This window comes from Chlorocebus sabaeus, chromosome 25 (genome assembly GCF_047675955.1).
Source record: "Chlorocebus sabaeus isolate Y175 chromosome 25, mChlSab1.0.hap1, whole genome shotgun sequence".
In the NCBI taxonomy this organism is placed as follows: Eukaryota; Metazoa; Chordata; class Mammalia; order Primates; family Cercopithecidae; genus Chlorocebus; species Chlorocebus sabaeus.
In genome coordinates this window covers 27,697,406-27,716,159 of record NC_132928.1, presented here as the reverse complement: position 1 = coordinate 27,716,159, position 18,754 = coordinate 27,697,406, and the positions used below count along the sequence as shown (strand labels likewise).

At 40.6% G+C, this 18,754-nt stretch overlaps 1 protein-coding gene across 2 annotated transcripts in view; it reads left to right on the top strand.

The window, feature by feature from the left end:
- Positions 1–18,754, top strand: part of IPO9 (importin 9) — a 55,683-nt gene that overhangs the window by 21,896 nt on the left and 15,033 nt on the right. For both annotated transcript variants that reach the window (XM_007988964.3, XM_007988965.3), the window contains exons 5-14: positions 2,728–2,816; positions 3,637–3,723; positions 5,227–5,346; positions 5,455–5,555; positions 5,756–5,814; positions 6,419–6,570; positions 8,054–8,152; positions 9,700–9,806; positions 10,106–10,245; positions 14,321–14,480. In XM_007988964.3, the coding sequence (XP_007987155.1) occupies positions 2,728–2,816; positions 3,637–3,723; positions 5,227–5,346; positions 5,455–5,555; positions 5,756–5,814; positions 6,419–6,570; positions 8,054–8,152; positions 9,700–9,806; positions 10,106–10,245; positions 14,321–14,480 (1,114 nt within the window). The remainder of the gene's footprint in view (positions 1–2,727; positions 2,817–3,636; positions 3,724–5,226; positions 5,347–5,454; positions 5,556–5,755; positions 5,815–6,418; positions 6,571–8,053; positions 8,153–9,699; positions 9,807–10,105; positions 10,246–14,320; positions 14,481–18,754) is intronic.

The window sequence follows — 18,754 nt, the reverse complement described above, 5'->3', positions numbered from 1 at the left end:
TTTTGCCTTCAAGAAATTCTTACCTGGCCTTTAGTCATCCTGTACTGATCCTTTAGAAATCATCTTTCTCCTTCGTTTATGGAGGTTTGTAGAAGTCCCACCAATATCTTCTCTTTCTCTATGACCTACTAGCTTACCTGAAATGTTTTCTTACCTAGTTGTGAATGCCAGTTCTGTTCTCTCTCAATCTCAGTTTACTGAACTTGGCACATAGGCCCAATTTTGCTAGTCCATGTGATGTTAATAGTAGATAATATCAACTCTTTGTCAAATGCAAATCTTTCTTCTCGTTTTGTTTCAAAATCACCTCTTCCCATGCCCCCAGCTGCCTTTTTGAATTACCACTATATTCGTATTGATTGCCTGTGACAAAGCTTCAGTTTTTAGCTCAGATACAGAACAGACTTACCAAAAAGATCAAAATGTTCCTTGCTCAGATTTTCACTTCCCTGCTTATTGCCCTTACTTCTCCTTTATGACTCATTCATTGTTCCAGTGATTTCACACACCCATCTCCATGAAATTGGCCTTTCAGGATTCTTTATTCACCACTTCATAGTGCCAGGATATCAATTAACAGATACATGTTCTACCAAGGAAAGGAAGCCTGTTCCCTCTCAGTCTTCCAACATGAAATTCAGCTTCTTTTGACAAACCTGGAGAGAAAGGTGTTTGTACATTTATCTTGATTTGGATGCTGAAGAGCCCTTATTGTGTTTGACTAAGGAAATTACTGTTCAGTGAGATCACTTTTCTGCCAGCCACAGGGAAAGAACTCTTGGGGAAATTTGTCTCCTTTTGTAATGGAGTCACCAGACATGAAATGGCTGGCAGCCAACCCCATTCCCAAATACTTGCTCCAAATATTTTCAAACGAGGGTAGACTGTACTCTGACAACAAAAACTTAGGCATGCATGAAGATAGCAGGACATGGCGGTTGGACAGAGGCCCATTAGGAGAATGGGACTGATTCTCTTCAGAGTTTTTCAAGATACTATACCAGTTTCCCTTTAATGAGGCTTCCTATTAAACTTATCTATTTATAGATGAGAACCAACTAAGGCTCATGGTGTAAAGGAAATGTAAACATAGCAGCTAAGGATTAGAAGATTTGATCCACCAGATACAGCTTTTTCTTTATTCTCAAAGAAATTTGGAGATTGAGGTGTTGCTGGAGTCCTAGAATTTTTCTGACTTGCTGAATCACCTCAGAAAACTTTTGGAATTAAACCTATAAAGTATTAATAAATTGATACCAGGGATGAGTATAGGAGAGTAAAAAGCAGTTAAGCATTTTATTAGCGGAATTAAATTATACTATATTTTTCATAAAAACTTGTTATGCCATCTGTCATGTTTGTTTGAACTAATTTCCTTGGATTTCTAAATAAAATAGAACACTCACTTACCATTCAAAGCTCATACTTTATTCTTGAGGAGGAAATTACAGCTGTAAAGAAAATTCAACCTTGAGTATTTGGTCTCCATTTGACTCATGGGGATTGATACTGCTCAAAATTGTGGAGTACCTTAACCTTGAAAATGCCAACTTGCATTTCTAGCTGTGTATCTTTTCCCAAAATGTTCCAAGTGGTTAGCTTTATTTTTATTTTTTTTTATTTATTTATTTGAGACGTGATCTTACTCTGTCACCCAGGCTCAGGTATAGTGGCACTGTTGTAGCTTACTGTAACCTTGACTTCCTAGGCTCAAGTGAGCCTCCTACCTCAGCATCCTAAGTAGCTGGCACTACAGACACATGCCACCACACGCAGCATTTTGTTTTTTTTGTTTGTTTTTTTAATGTAGTGGCAGATCTTGCTATGTTCAGGCTGGTCTTGAACTCCTGACCTCAAGTGATCCTCCTGCCTCAGCCTCCCAAAGCTCTGGGATTACAGGCATAAGCCGCTGTGCCCAGCGCCTATGTCCATTTTTATAGTGATAACGTGGAAAAGCATCAGGTAAAGTGAATAGTTATTGGAACTCAAGGGCTTTTATTCTGCTGCTTTGTAACATGAATCCAGGGGTCCTTTGTGCTGTCTCAGTACCTTGTGTGTGGTGTATTTATGTTTTTGTTTTTGTTTTTTTTTGAAGAAGTGAAGGGAAAGATACGACCCATATTTCCATCACCTTCGAGTCTCATTCTGTGTATAGGTTGCTTTTTGCCACATTTATGTAGAAAATTCCTATTTGTTCCAGTTAGCAGCAGCCTCTGACTTTTAGGTCAATAAATATCATCTACTGAGAAGAGTAACATATACAAAGAGGAGTTGAGGCCTAGTAAGTCTGTACATATTTTATTAAGTGCATCAAACTAGCTTGCCAAGTGAAAGTACTGAAAATAGAACGAAAGGTAAGAAACCTCGAAGTGTAACTGAATGTTGACAGATGAGCACAAGGTAAATTAATACAGAATTTTCCCAAGTTGACCTCACAAGGACATTTATGCAGTTCTATTACAGATTTTCTTTCAGTATTTATATTAAAGTTTTCTTTTTTAATTGCTTATATTTTTCTCTATTTCCATGTTATTCTTTCTCCTTCTAACAAATAATCAGTAACTCTTGCTACTTTTGCTTTCACAGAATGAGACCACCAGGCCAGTGTCTTTACCTGTGTGCTGTCTGTTTGGGAACTGCCACCTAGAAGCAGTTCAGAAAATATCAACCTTAATATCTTTATGAAGCAGTATTTTTTTTTAAACAGTATTACTTTTTTCTCTGTAGAATTCACTCGAGAAGTGACAGACACACAGATGCCACTTGTTGCTCCTGTCATTCTCCCAGAGATGTATAAGATCTTCACCATGGCTGAGGTATGAAATCTCAGCTCCAAGATTATAGTGAGTTCAGGCTGTCTTCAGCCCCCAGCCTTTCAGATGGGAGATTATGGTGTTTGCAACTGATCTCAATACCTAAAGACTAGAACTGACAAAGATCTGGATCTGAATCTGCGTTAACCTTAGACCTTTCACTCAACTACAAGGGCCAGCCTTTGATAAAAGAGTGAGATAGCTGAAATATTTCTTCACATATCGTACTTCCTGGCATCCAGTAGCCCCTAGGTAGATAAGTAGTGCCTTCCTTCATGCTACTTCCAGCCTCAGTTTATTGAGTTATCCCACCTAAGCTTGCCTACCTCAGCTAAGTAATTGGAAGCAATCTATCACTGCATTGCCCATAATAGACCCTTAATATATTGCATATATATTTGATTAGAGTGTATATGAATGATAACTCATTTACAATAAGATGTAAATACCTGATGGATAATGTAACTTCCCTATTCACCTGTGCCCCCAACCAATAGTCTGCATTTTAAAGGAAATATATTGGCTGTGTTGGGATTTTAAGCACTACCCAGCCTGGTATTTTTTAATCAAATGAACCCACAGAGGCCCATGTATAAGGTTCATTCCAATAAGTTCCAACATTATGATTCTGCTACCTTTCATTCTCTGAATTACAGAAGTCTGCCTCCTGTAAATGTAAATGAGTTACATTTCCCATTTCTCGAGGGCATCCAATCTCATGTAAGGATTCATTAGTCATAGTTTTACTTCTAGTCCAAGATACACACATACCTACACATTCCAATGTCGTGGCTGTGCTATTATGCTGTAACCTTTTTTCCAGGTATATGGTATTCGAACCCGTTCCCGAGCTGTGGAAATATTTACCACTTGTGCCCATATGATCTGTAACATGGAGGAGCTGGAAAAGGTAAGCAGGTCTTTGGATCAATAACAGACTTCATGCTTACAAGTTTTATTCATGCAGAGCAGTGAGTCATTTCATGATAGCAGCACCAAAAAGCACACTAACCAGTATTAGAGATAGATTTAACATTTTTATTAAATTATTATTATTGTTATTTTTCCAGACAGGGTCTTGTTCTGTCACCCAGGCTGGAGTACAGTGGTGCAATCATGGCTCACTGCAGCCTTGAACTCCTGGGCTTAAGTGATCCCCTGACCTCAGCACCCCCGAACCCCAGTAGGAACTACAGGTGTGGTGTGCACCACCACACTTGGCTGATTTTATTTTGTAAATTTTTGTAGAGATAGGGTCTCACTATATTGCCCAGGCTGGTCTTAAACTTCTGGGCTCAAGCAATCTTCCTGCCTCAGCCTCCCATAGTGCTGGGATTATAAGCATGAATCACAGCTCCCAGCTGTATTTTTATTTTTTTATTTATTTGGATTTTTTTGAGACAAGATCTTGCTCTGTCACCCAGGCTGGAATGCAGTGGCATGATCATAGCTCACTGCAGCCTCAACCTCACAGGTTCAAGCAATCCTCTCATCTCAGCCTCCCAAGTTGCTGAGACCACCAGCATGTGCCACCACTCCCGGCGAATGAATGAATGAATGAATTTATTTAGAGATGGAGTCTCACTCTGTTGCTAGGCTGGAGTGCAATGGTGCGATCTCAGCTCACTGCAACGTGAACCTCCACCTCCCAGGTTCAAGCGATTCTTCTGCCTCAGACTCCGAGTAGCTGGGACTATAGGCACGCCCCATCATGCCCAGCTAATTTTTGTATTTTTAGTAGAGACAGGGTTTCACCATGTTGGCCAGGATGGTCTCGATATCTTGACCTCATGATCCGCCCACCTCGGCCTCCCAAAGTGCTGGGATTACAGGCATGAGCCACTGTGCCCAGCCTAATTAATTTATTTTTGTAGAGACGGGGTCTCTCCCTATGTTGCCTAGGCTCATCTTGAACTCCTAGGCTCAAGTGATCCTCCCACCTTGGCCTCCCAAAGTGCTAGGACTACAGGTGTGAGTCGCCACACCTGGCCTGATTGAATTTTCAACTTGTAAAAAGCTTAGTCTTCTTTTGGGTCTTACTTCTTCAAACACCTTATCCTATATCCTTTTCATAGTAGTCATCACTCAGAACTTTCCTACTCTTTTATGGCCCTCTTGCGTGAAGCAAAGCTAGCTGAAAAATACCAATCCCTGTGATTCAGAAGCAGTTAGGAGGAAAGTTGGTCTTACATAATAGTTTTTAAGAGGGCTTTGATGAAGAACTGCAAGCGCTGGTTAAGGAAACATGAAATCTTAGGTAACACCTTCATTGACTTTATAACTATTCTCTTCTGATCGGGCTTGGAGCTTGAAGAGAGCTTTAGGTGCCTTTCACATATCAGTGTTTGATATATATGTGTTGAAGCCATGGATTAGGGATTTATCCAGCATTGACTTTGGTTTCTGTTATCAGGGTGCAGCCAAAGTCCTGATCTTTCCCGTGGTGCAGCAGTTCACAGAGGCCTTTGTTCAGGCCCTCCAGATACCAGATGGCCCCACATCTGACAGTGGGTTTAAGATGGAGGTCCTAAAGGTAAACACTTACTACCAATGAAATATTTGGTGTTTGAGGGGGTGGTCTGAAATCATTTATTTCCTATATATCACTCATAACTTGAGTCCTTTTCTCTTAACTTCTTAGGCAGTGACAGCCCTAGTGAAAAACTTCCCAAAGCACATGGTGTCCTCCATGCAGCAGATTCTGCCTATTGTTTGGAACACCCTAACCGAGAGTGCAGCTTTATATCCTTTCTTGAAAGTTTAAGGGAGCTACTACCACCTATAGTTAGGAATCTCGCGTTGGGTCTCACATTCATATGGTTCCACTCTTCTTACACAGGCTTTTTTAAGGTGTCTACTTTTAGTGTTGGAATATGTAACGTTTCCTTGTAGATTATATGTAAAGCAGACTCCAAATTCTGTTTCTTTACTCTTCATCATACTTATGTGAGGACAGAAGTAAATTACACAGAAGAAGTAGAAGATCCTGTGGATTCTGATGGTATGTAGTTTATTTGATCTTTATAGAAATACCAGTTAGTGGGAAAAAGAAAAAGAAGCCAGAGACGGGGGGCATAAAAAACAATAACTTGAGAGGCTTCACTCTATTAAGTGTTTTCTAACTGAGTTTATTTTCAATGTATTAGATGTGGGGAAATGAGAATTGACAATCTTTAATCTGTTCCTGATAGGTAGTTGCATAAATCTCATAAAATCATAGAATTTCTGCGTTGGAAGAGATACTTTTGAGGCCATTTAATCTAGCCTACTTCTGGCATTTTGTTGTGTTTCATTTTGGGGTCCCAGATAATGAGTCTTTCATTTCTGTTTTAATATTTCTAATTATTTCAGATTAGAACAATAGACATACTGGAAAATATATCCAGTTTTTCTGATTCTTTTACTTGAAAAACCAAAGAATATTTAATATCCTCAAAATTACGTTTTGTGACTTCTGAGCCCTCTCTCCCAATTCCTCAGGAATAATCATTAGCAAGTGCTTGAAATATTCAACAATTTACAAAGATTATGTAGTTCATTTTCAGCATGTGTGCTTTCCTTTTGCTTTCTTGTCATTAATTTCTTCTCTTGTGCATTTCCTGCAGGTGAAGTCCTGGGCTTTGAAAATCTCGTCTTTAGCATTTTTGAATTTGTCCATGCTCTACTAGAAAATAGCAAATTCAAAAGCACTGTTAAGAAAGCCTTGCCTGAATTGATTTATTATATTATCCTGTACATGCAAATCACTGAGGAGCAGGTAAATAATATTTGAGAGACAGTTACCATCTTGTATTTGCAAAGTGCAACTTAAAGAATGTGAGGTCTTGGTCAAGTGAACACTTTATTTCTAAAAGTAGACACAAGAAGAATAATGAAGAATAATTTCTTTTTTTTCAAGAAGGAGTTTCGCTGTTGTTGCCCAGGCTGGAGTGCGGTGGCATGATCTTGGCTCACTGCAGCCACCACCTCCCAGGTTCAAGCGATTCTCCTGCCTCAGCCTCCCGAGTGGCTGGGATTACAGGCATGTGCCACCATGCCCGGCTAATTTTGTATTTTTAGTAGAGACAGGGTTTCTCCATGTTAGTTAGACTGGTCTCAAACTCCCCGCCTCAGGTGATCCACCCGTCTCGGCCTCCCAAAAATGTTGGGATTACAGGCGTGAGCCACCGTGCCCGGCCCCAAGAAGAATAATTTCATGTGAAGTTCTGGGAAAGGTTTGACATCATTTTATTGCCAAATCCAAAGTTTTGGAGTTCACCACCACACCTGGCTAATTTTTTTTTTTTTTTTTTTTTTTTGCAGAAAAGTACTATACTGTGTTGCCCAGGCTAGTAGTCTCTTAACTCCTAGGCTCAAGCAATCTGCCCACCTTGGCCTCTCAAAGTGCTGTGATTACAGGCACGAGCCACTGTGCCTGGCCCACTTTTGCCATTAGAAAATCTCACAGGACCACTAACCTAAGACCCTGATTTTTAGGAGAATCTGTTCCTTCCCTATAGTAAAATGTAATGATCAGACCGTTAGCCTGATGGTGGGTCATCAAAACCAGCAAAGAACGTTGAAAAATTAGGTAATGCCTCGTTTAAAACAGCACAAGAATTGACATAATTTTCACAGTAAATAGTCCATCAGACTTAATCTGTTCAGAAAATCGATCTGTCAAAGAGTGACAGCTGGTTGACATTGGCAGGGAGCTAGTAATCAGCCAGATTCTAAAAGAGAGCAATAGCCATTGCTACCTACCTTGCTACTTGATAGTATTTGTTTCTCTACATCAAAAAGAAAAGATTTTTGAAGCTAGAGTTTTTGTTTCGGTTTTTGTTGTTGTTGTTTTGTTTGTTTGTTTTGGGACAGGGTCTTGCCGTGTTGCTCAGGCTGGAGTGCAGTGGTGTAGACACAGCTCATGGCAGCCTTGACCTCCCAGGCTCAAGCCATCCTCCTGCCTCAGCCTCCTGAGTAGCTGGGACCACAAGCATATGCCACCATGCCCAGTTGACTTTTTTATTTTTTTGTAGAGGCGGGTTCTCACCATGTTGCCCAGGCTGGTCTCAAACTCCTGGGCTCAAGCAATTCTCCCACCTTGGCCTCCCAAAGTGTCAGGATTACAGTTGTGAGCCATTGTATCCAGCAAAAGGCTAGAGTTTTGTTCAGGATAATAGCTTGAAATCTTCCTGTATCTGTTGATGAAAAGCTATGAATCAGTTCGGCAGCATCACAAAGATATAATTTGATCTTTTCAGATTAAAGTATGGACAGCCAACCCCCAACAGTTTGTAGAAGATGAAGATGATGATACATTCTCCTATACTGTTAGAATAGCAGCTCAAGACTTGTTGCTGGTAAGTTTACCTTGATACTTCAACCACATAATTTTAATCAGTCACTTGAGCTTTTCTTTTTTCTAGACAATCCAAGGTGAGCAGTGTTGTTGGGTGACTTTATCTCAGACTTTATTGGGGATGCAAGAGAGTTTCTGAAATGAAGTTTGAGACTCAGAAATTCTAAAATGATTGCTATTGGTTCTAACTTACAACTAAATACTAGATATAAGAATTGTGTAGACCATAGGGCCAGGGTGCGGGGGAGAATTGTATAGAGGATTAAGTGTTCCATGGAATAAGGGTAGTTGAATCAAGAACATTTCAGTTTATGGCAGGCATGGTGTCTTACACTTGTAATCCCAGCACTTGGGGAGGCCGAGGCAGGCAGATCACCTGAGGTCAGGAGTTCGAGACTAGCCTGACTAACATAGAAAAATCCCATCTCTACTAAAAATACAATTTAACTGGGCTTGGTGGTGCATGCCTATAATCCCAGCTACTCAGGAGACTGAGGCAGGAGAATTGCTTGAACCCGGGAAGCGGAGGTTGTGGTGAGCCAAGATCACACCATTGCACTCCAGCCTGGGCAACAAGAGTGAAACTCAGTCTCAAAAAAAAAACATTTCAGTTTAATTCACTCTTCAACAAGAATCTGTAGCACAGACCAAAGGTTGGCAAACCTAACAAAACAAAACAGATTGCTGAAATATGAACATCCAAATACCTGCTTATATTTTCTTTGCCTCTTCGAACTAGAGCATAGAGTTGTCTCTAGGCTGAAATACTAAGAAGAAACTATCACTTACTTCTTGTTGGGTAGGAGATTTGTTCTCTGTTGATGAATCACTTCTCATTATCATTTAGTATTTCTAAGGAGCTATGAAAGATTATATTCAGTTCCAATTAGTAGATTAGACTTATTTTTCTATGATCAGGCTCCAGGAGAGCAAATATTTGGTCCATTGTCATCCAAAGCTACATCTATTATTGCTCATTTATACTCTGCTGGAATATAGCCAAAGAAGCCAACTGGTTAGTCTTTTTTTTTTTTGAGACGGAGTCTCACTCTGTTGCCCAGACTGGAGTGCAGTGGCTGGATCTCAGCTCACTGCAAGCTCCGCCTCTTGGGTTCACGCCATTCTCCTGCCTCAGCCTCCCGAGTAGCTGGGACTACAGGCGCCCGCCACCTCGCCCGGTTAGTTTTTTTGTATTTTTTTAGTAGAGACGGGGTTTCACTGTGTTAGCCAGGATGGTCTCGATCTCCTGACCTCGTGATCCGCCCATCTCGGCCTCCCAAAGTGCTGGGATTACAGGCTTGAGCCACCGTGCCCGGCCCAACTGGTTAGTCTTACAATGCCTAGGCACTACAGAATACAGATATTACTTGAATTTCATTAGAGACCCTGACCTACTGGTATAACATTTTAAATACAATTAATTGGGGTTTGCACATGTATGTAAAAGAGCTTGAACCAATCACTTCTAACAGTCATGACTAAAGCAATTTACAAATAAAATGCATTTAATGGGCACAAACAGATTTATTAGCTCTTCTCTCTCCGTAGGCTGTGGCCACAGATTTCCAGAATGAAAGTGCAGCAGCCCTGGCTGCTGCAGCTACTCGACATTTACAAGAAGCCGAGCAAACCAAAAACAGTGGCACTGAGCACTGGTAAGAGTGAGCCACTAGTTAGTTAAGATGCTTTTGTTTACCCCTTCTTAAAAAGTCTTGAAAGGATGGATTTATTTTTATCTTAATTTGAAAATCTGGTTTTAATTTAATAACAGATTTAATCTCTTATTAAAATTTTACTCTGTTTTCAGCTGTAGGTTAGAATGGAAGGGCTTAAGATAAATGACTCTTTTGGAAGAGATTGTGCTGGAGTGCCCTTTTCTGAGTCTTCTTTCCTCAAATATTTATCTTTTTTGGCAGTGTAGTATGTTTTACTAGGCTGTAGTATCCTTTCACAGGTGGAAGATCCATGAGGCATGCATGCTTGCCCTAGGCTCAGTGAAGGCCATCATCACTGACAGTGTGAAAAATGGCAGGATTCATTTTGACATGCATGGGTTCCTGACCAATGTCATCCTTGCAGACCTCAACCTCTCAGGTATGTTTCAGCACATGCCAGGATGCTAGAAGCTTTTTAGACCTGTCATTAACTTGGTTATATTGTTCACTTATACTGGTAGGCCAGATATTCTTGTGTCCTTTGGGTGAAAATTGTTTGCACCCTACAGCTTGAACTCATCCAAACCTCTAAAACAGCCCAGAGACCTTGACTTAAGCTTCACCTAATAACAATCTAATATTGCCTAGTTCATAATTCTTCCATGATGTTTATGTTTCTTCCCAAATTGGCATTCCCATTTGTGGTTGTTTTTGGCATTTGAATGGATTGCAAATCTGGTGCTGTATCTTCAGAATTATCGAGTTCTGCTCCCATTGTTGAAGCATTCTGTATCAGGCACATTCTTCCTGTTTGTTTCCTGTCATTTTTCTCAAACTTTATTTTTGGCCAATATCCAAATAATTAAAGTGTTCCATTCTCATTCCATGTTAGCTGTCTGTCTTAAAAAGAAAAAAGTAGGCGAGGTGTGATGGCTCATGCCTCTAATCCCAGCACTTTGGGAGGTTGAGGCAGATGACTCACCTGAGGTCAGGAGTTCAAGACCAGCGTGGCCAACTTGGCGAAACCCCAACTCTACTAAAAATATAAAAAGTAGCCAGGTGTGGTAGCGGGAGGCTGTAATCTCAGCTACTCAAGAGGCTAAGGCAGGAGACTCACTTGAACCCAGGAGGCGGAGGTTGCAGTGAAATGAGATCATACCACTGTATTCCACCCTGGGTGACAGATCAAGACTCAGTTAAAAAAAAAAAAAAAAAGTAGCCCTTTAATATTAGACCGATTTCTTCCACAATACAGAGCAGTAGCTAAGAATCATTGTCTGTGTGGCATTTTCTGCTACTTGCTTCTGCCATGCCATGCCTTTTCTCATCCTTGGAGCCAGATCCCCATCCCAAAACACTACCTTTGCTTTCTCTCTCAGTACCTAAATCATAGAATGTTTGGTATTGTTTGCTCCGTTTTCAGTCCATTTACTTCCTCTCCATAGGATAGTTCTGGGAGTAGCTTACGTCATTTGAAAATGTTCTGCTCTGTGATTTTAAATAGGTAATCTATTATTGGGTATCTCACTCCATCACTTCCATTCTCTGAATCACAAATTAAAATGGTTGTACATCCAGAGCTCAGATCCATTGGGAATATCCTGTTTCACTCTGTACTTGTCATATGCTGCATTGTTGAATATGTTTTCTTACTCCTACTAGTAAGGTCTCTGAGAATAGAAGTCATGTCTAATGTTTTGTATCCTACAAGTGCCTTGAGTAGGCATCCCATAATTACATTGAAAGATTTCTGAAGCCCATTAACACATTTCTTGTAGAGTTTACCCTAGCAAAGATTTTTCAAAGACTTTGGAAATTTTAGAATATTTGTCATTTAGACTGGAAAAAGGCTCAGTATATATCATTTGTTAATCCTGCCTGTAGCTAAAACCTTTTCTACTCCAACCATTCTGAAACTTTCTGGTTACAAATTATCAACAATTTAAAAGACATTTTTATGTGGCTTTGATTTATTAATATTTACTATACTAAAAATTAAAAGATGTTTTTAAAATAAAAGAAATGGAAACATGTATTCCACTGGCTGTCAGAGCCATGAATATCACATATCACATAACCTCTGCAAAACTACACTACTGTATACTTGTGAAAGAATGAAAGTGGCTGGTCGTGGTGGCTCATGCCTGTAATCCCAGCACTTTGGGAGGCTGAGGTGGGCGGATCACGAGGTCAGGAGATCGAGACCATCCTGGCTAACACGGTGAAACCCCGTCACTACTAAAAATACAAAAAAAAAATTAGCCGGGCGTGGTGGTGGGTGCCTGTAGTCCCAGCTACTCGGGAGGCTGAGGCAGGAGAATGGCATGAACCCGGGAGGCGGAGCTTGTAGTGAGTCGAGATCACGCCACTGCACTCCAGCCTGGGCAACAGAGCAAGACTTCGTCTCAAAAAAATAAATTAAAAAAAAAAAAAAAAAAAATGAAAGCGAGGCTGGGCTTGGTGGCTCATGCCTGTAACTCCAGCACTTTGGGAGGCTGAGGTGGACAGATCATGAGGTCAGGAATTCAAGACCAGCCTGGCTAACATGGTGTAACCCCATCTCTACTGAGAAATACAAAAATTAGGTGGGCATGGTGGCACACATCTGTAATCCCAGCTACTCATGAGGCTGAAGTAGGAGAATTGCTTGAATCCAGGAGGCGGAGGTTGCAGTGAGCCAAGATCGTGCTACTGCACTCCAGCCTGGGCAACAGAGCGAGACTCCATCTCAAAAAGAAAGAAAGAATGAAGGTGAAAAAACTAATGTCTCTGTATTACTTTGAAAATAGTTTTAACTTTAGGGAATTTCTGGACCATCCTTTTGGGAACTGCTTCTGTACATTATATAAAGTTATAAACAGTTTCTCACAGTGATTGGACTTACGATTTTTCAACTTTACAGTGATGCCAAAGCCATATGCATTTAGTAGAAATCATACTTCAAGTACCCTTACAACCATTCTGTTTTCACTTTCAGTACAGTATTCAATACATTATATGAGATATTCAACACTTTATTATAAAATAGGCTTTGTGTTAGATGAGTTTGCCCAACTTTACACTAATGTAAGTGTCCTGAGCATGTTTAAGGTAGGCTCAGTTAAGCTGTGATGTTCAGTATTAAATTTAAGTGCATTTTTAACTTGCAGTATTTTCAACTTACGATGGGTTTATTAGGAAGTAACCCCATCATAAGCAGAGGAGCATCTGTATTGTATAATTGTTTGGCACAGTTTATTAGGTTCTGTTCAATGTTTTCTGTCAACAGGATGTTTATTGTGTGAGTAACCAAGTTAAGCCCTGTGACAAGCTGAATAAGAATAGTCTCTCCTCAGCAGCTTATAGTAAACAAGGGTAGTAATCCTTAAATTAGTGGCTAGACTATCAAACAATATATATAACATGTAAGAACACTAAAGACAGAATTACTGTGGCACAGAGATAGTTAGGATTGCTTCAGCCTAAGAGATGAATAAATAAGTAATGCAAGGAGGTGAATATGTTGGCTTGCAATATGAACAAGGCAGAGAGCTGGGAGAGTAAGATGTAAGTTGCTAAGGAGGGATGTGTACTTGAGTTTGGAAACCATAAAGGGAAATCATAGGTAATGCTAGAGTCACTGATCTTAGGGAGCCTTGAATAACATGATGACTAGGGTAATCTTTATTTGGTGGACTATGGAATTCATTGACAGATTTTAAATAGAAGAATGACATGATCAGAGCTATAATTAAAGTTTTAAGAGTGGTCCAAGGCCGCGCGCGGTGGCTCATACCTGTAATCCCAGCACTTTGGGAGGCCGAGGCGGGTAGATCACTTGAGGTCAGGAGTTCGAGACCAGCGTGACCAACATGGTGAAACCCCGTTTCTACTAAAAATACAAAAAGTAGCCAGGCGTGGTGGCATGCACCTGTAATCCCAGCTACTCAGGAGGCTGAGGCAGGAGAATCGCTTGAACCTGGGAGGCAGAGGTTACAGTGAGCTGAGATGGTGCCACTATACTCCAGCCTGGGTGACAGAGCGAGACTCCATCTCAAGAAAAAATGAAAAAAAGAGTGGTCCAAAAGTGGGAATAAACAACAATGGAGATGGCATTTAGAAGATTAAGTGGGCTGGGCGCCATGGCTCAGGCCTGTAATCCCAGCACTTTTGGAGGCCGAGGCAGGTAGATCACCTAAGGTCGGGAATTCGAGACCAGCCTGACCAACATGGAGAAACCCCATCTCTACTAAAAATACAAAATTAGCTGGGCATGGTGGCAGGTGCCTGTGATCCCAGCTATTCAGGAGGCTGAGGCAGGAGAATTGCTTGAACCTGGGGGGACAGAGGTTGCAATGAGCCAAGATTGCGCCATTGCACTCCAGCCTGGGTGACAGAGTGAGACTCCATCTCAAAAAAAAAAAAAAAAAAAAAAAAAAAAAAAAAAAAATTTTTGGAATGAATGTGGGAAAGAGAAAGGACAAGTAATAGGAATTTTCATTTTCCAGCCCCTAATTGCTCTGTCTTTCTCCCAGTGTCTCCTTTCCTCTTGGGCCGGGCACTTTGGGCTGCCAGTCGATTCACTGTTGCTATGTCCCCTGAACTGATCCAGCAGTTCCTACAGGCAACAGTTAGTGGTCTTCACGAGACACAGCCCCCGTCAGTTCGAATTTCTGCAGTGAGAGCCATCTGGGGGTGAGTATGCTACCCTAGGGTGATAACTATCTTAAGGGAAAGTTGCTCAGGTTAGATATACCAAATCACAGTTTTCCAATGAATTATGTTGCTTGGAAATCCCTGCTAATGATCTCCTTCAGGGTGAATGTTGGAAGGACAGGGAAAGAAACCATGCTAGGGACATGGATTTTATGAGTCCAGAAGATGTCCTGTTTCTTTCTGCTCCTCTTCCTCTTTAAATTCACTCCAGTTCTGGAATCATCTAGGCAACTCCCTTTCTCTTAATGCTAAAGAACCTGAGGCTTGGAGAGAAAAATGTTTTGCACAGGGTTGCACAATTGATGAATGATAGAGGCAGGATTAGAGTCCACATCGTTTTGTTGGTTGATTATATTCATATTAGAAACCAAATCTGGGATAATGTGACCTAGAAACACTGCTTATTTTTTCCCAGTTTTACTGTCTTTTTTAAGGCTAGTGTTACTAATGGATCAAAAGTCATTTATTTATATTCCTACACAGACTAGAAGGACCATTGTTTTAAGGAATATTTTAGTCTCAAACTTAAACATCTCAACTGAATCCTAAAACTACCAACACAAAATTTATTTTCCATGTGCCTGCCCTGTCATACCTTTTAAGGCAGAGGAGTACCTTTTGAGATGCCGTGTTATGTGTCATTAGAAAGCATTCATGAACTGTTTTAATTAAATGCTTTAAACTGTTTTAATTAAAAGCATTCATGCCTGTTTTAATTAAATGCTTAATGTTATGACCATAAACAGAGTCCCATCTTTTTCTACTTCAATCTAGGTGAAGCAGAACTTTGGCTCTAAAATAATTAGAAGTATTATCTTAAGAGGCAAACTAAGTATAGCATTTCAGAAAGCTCTAAGACCATTGTAAAAGTCTGAGAAGAGAGAGCCCTGGCTGCCTAAGTCATGAATATTATTTTAAGGGTTTTTCTGAGTGTGTACCTGTGGTCACTGCCTGTATAGCTTCTGACCTTTGTGAAACTTGATTTCATTGGAGAATTGTCCACTTTGTGTTGTAATTTTATGGAAATGTTTGCAGCTGCAAGCTGTGAGAGGAGCTTGGTATGAATGTGAAAGTACTTTGGGTAAAATAAACCCATTACTTTCCAGAGTGTTTTAGGTAGACGGAAGTACCTATCAGGCATACTTATCAACCTTGATTCTCTCTGGGGGAGATTAGAGTACAAAGAACTTTCATTCTCTGTTATATATATAAAACATTTTGTTTGTTTCAACAAGTTTATATTACTTTTATAATCAGAAGAACTGTGAAGAAAACTTTTATTTTTAATGTTCATATCTCTTGGACCACATGGGTAGTGGTTTAGTGGTTTTCTTGAGAGATGTAACAGGTCTCTCTGAAGGATGACAAAAGCTATGGATATTCAGACCAGAGAAATGGACACTCATATATGTTTAGAAAATTTTATGTTCATTGTCAAACACTGAATTCCTTGAAGCCTATCTGTGGATCCCGGTTAAGACCTGTCCTATGAATGGATCGTTAGCTATCTTTCAATAAAGAGTTTCCATTTGGTCATTTCCTATTTAGTTTACCAGCCAATTGCAGACTGGCTTATGTCCCTGTCACGTTATTGGAACTGTTTTTCTTTTCTTTTTCTTTTTCCTTTTTTTTTTCTTTCTTTTCTTTTTTTTTTTTTTTTTTGAGACAGTTATCTCTTGTTGCCCAGGCTGGAGTGCAATGGCACGATCTCAGCTCAAAGCAACCTCCGCCTCCTGGGTTCAAGCAATTCTGCTTCAGCCTCCCCAGCAGCTGGGATTACAGGCATATGCCGCCACACCTGGCTAATTTTGTATTTTTAGTAGAGATGGGGTTTCTCCATGTTGGTCAGGCTGGTCTCAACTCCCGACCTCAGGTGATCCGCCCACTCCCACCTTCCAAAGTGCTGGGATTACAGACGTGAGCCACTGCGCCCGGCCTGCAGCTGTCTTTTCTAATGTCACTAGTAACCTTTTAATGATAAGCATTCCACCGTTGCTTTTCTTTTTTTCCTTAGCCCCAGTTTTAATTTATTCCTTCATGTCATAGTTTATGTATCATTGCAAACTCCCTTAAATAATCTCTGAAACAAGATACTTATTGACAAATAATTATACTTGTTTCACATTTTTTAACTCAAATGTATGTCAAACTTTCTCCTGAGCTACAAACTAATGTATTCATTGCTTACTATCCATACCAGGATAGATATCTTACAAGTACCTGAAAATCAACACATTTACTACTGAGCTTGTTATCACCTTCAGGCCTGTCCTACCAGTATTTTCCTTTTTATTAAAGGTAGAAATCTTGTAACTTTAGATCTTGAACTTAAACATCTTGTATTCCCTGTTTTAATGAAGGTAGAGATCTCAGATATTTGCCTTTTAGATCTTGGTTCCTTGGCCTCTCATCTCTTCCTTCCAGTCTTCCCTTGCTACTACCCTGATTGTGCTATTTCTCTTCCTTGAATTACTGCAGCAGCTTCCTGATTGATCTTCTGCAGCCTCACACTTCTGCAGACCATATTATTTGAGCTGTCAAGTTGATCTTTCTAAAATAGAAAACTGATTTTCTTGCTCCTGCTGTTAAAATCATTCATGACGGCCAGGCGCAGTGGCTCACGCCTATAATCCCAGCACTTTGGGAGGCCGAGGCGGGTAGATCACAAGGTCAGGAGATCAAAACCATCATGGCCAACATGGTGAAACCCCATCTCTACTGAAAATACAAAAAAAAATTAGCTGGATGTGGTGGTGCATGCCTGTAGTCCCAGCTATTCAGGAGGCTGAGGCAGGAGAATCACTTGAACCCAGGAGCTGGAGGTTGCAGTGAGCCGAGATCATGGCACTGCACTCTAGCCTGGCAGCAGAGCGAGACTCCATCTCAAAAAAAAAAAAATCATTCGTGGCTCCCAGTTATTCTCTTCAAACTTGAGATAGAGGTACTTCAGAAGAAAGTCGTATTATATCAGGCAGTATAGGAAGCCACGGATAAATATATAATATTTTCCTGGGACATCAGTTTCCCCTGGAGACTTTAGGGTAAAGAGATTAGGTGTTAGGAGTAACACAAGTTAAAGAAACACCAACTTCCAAAATAAAGTTCAACCTCCTTTAGCATGGCATACAAGATCCAGTATGATGTAGACAGATGATGCAAACTCTATGTTTTACCATACTGTATAGTTTCAAGTTCATTAGAGGGGCAAAGTAACTATAAACCCTTAGAATAGAAGTGGGAAATGGAGGGAGGGAGAGGACAGATAAATGCTGGTCGAGGGATGGATCCAAAAGCTAGTCTAAGGAGTTGAGAACTGACCAAAGCCAGGTTCCACATCAGCTCTTTAGAAGTTTGGTCAGAGCAGGGTAGTATTGGAATCAAACATTATGAACCAAAAATCAAAAAGTCTGTGGACAGATCTGAGATTAAAGCCCACAGTTTCACTGGTCATTGTGGACCTTGGAAAGCCAACACAAATAATACGGTTATAAGACATTTAAAATAAAACATTTAAGTTAAGAAAAAAACATTTATTGGCTGGGTACAGTGCTCACGCCTGTAATCTCAGCACTTTGGTAGGCCAAGGCAGGCAGATCACCTGAGGTCAGGAGTTCAAGACCACCCTGGCCAACATAGTGAAACCCAATCTCTACGAAAAATGCAAAAATTAGCTGGGCGTGGTGGCGGGTGCCTGTATTCCCAGTATTCCCAGCTACTCGGGAGGCTGAGGCAGGAGAGTTGCTTGAACCTGGGAGGCGGAGGTTGCAGGTAGCCGAGATCATGCCACTACATTCCAGCCTGGGGAACAGAGTGAGATTCCATCTCAAAAAGGAAAGAAAGAAAGAAGAACCACTTACTGAGTACTGCTAAGTGCCTTGTTTCTATATTAGGTTCTTTTAACATAGAGAAACAATGTTTTATTGCCTTGTAACTTATTGCCATTCTAAAGATAAACAAAAGTAAAGATTTAGATAATTTTTGTTGTTGTGGTTTTGTTTTTGTTTGAGACAGTCTCGCTCTTGTCACCCAGGCTGGAGTGCAGTGGCATGATCTCGCCTCACTGCAACCTCTGCCTCCCAAGTTCAAGTGATTCTCATGGCTCAGCCTCTCTGAGATTACAGGTATCTGAGATTACAGGTGCGCAATGCCACGGCTAGCTAATTTTTTTGCATTTTTAGTAGAGATGGTGTTTTGTCATGTTGGCCAGGCTGCTCTTGAACCCCTGACCTCAGGTGATCTGCCTGCCTTGGCCC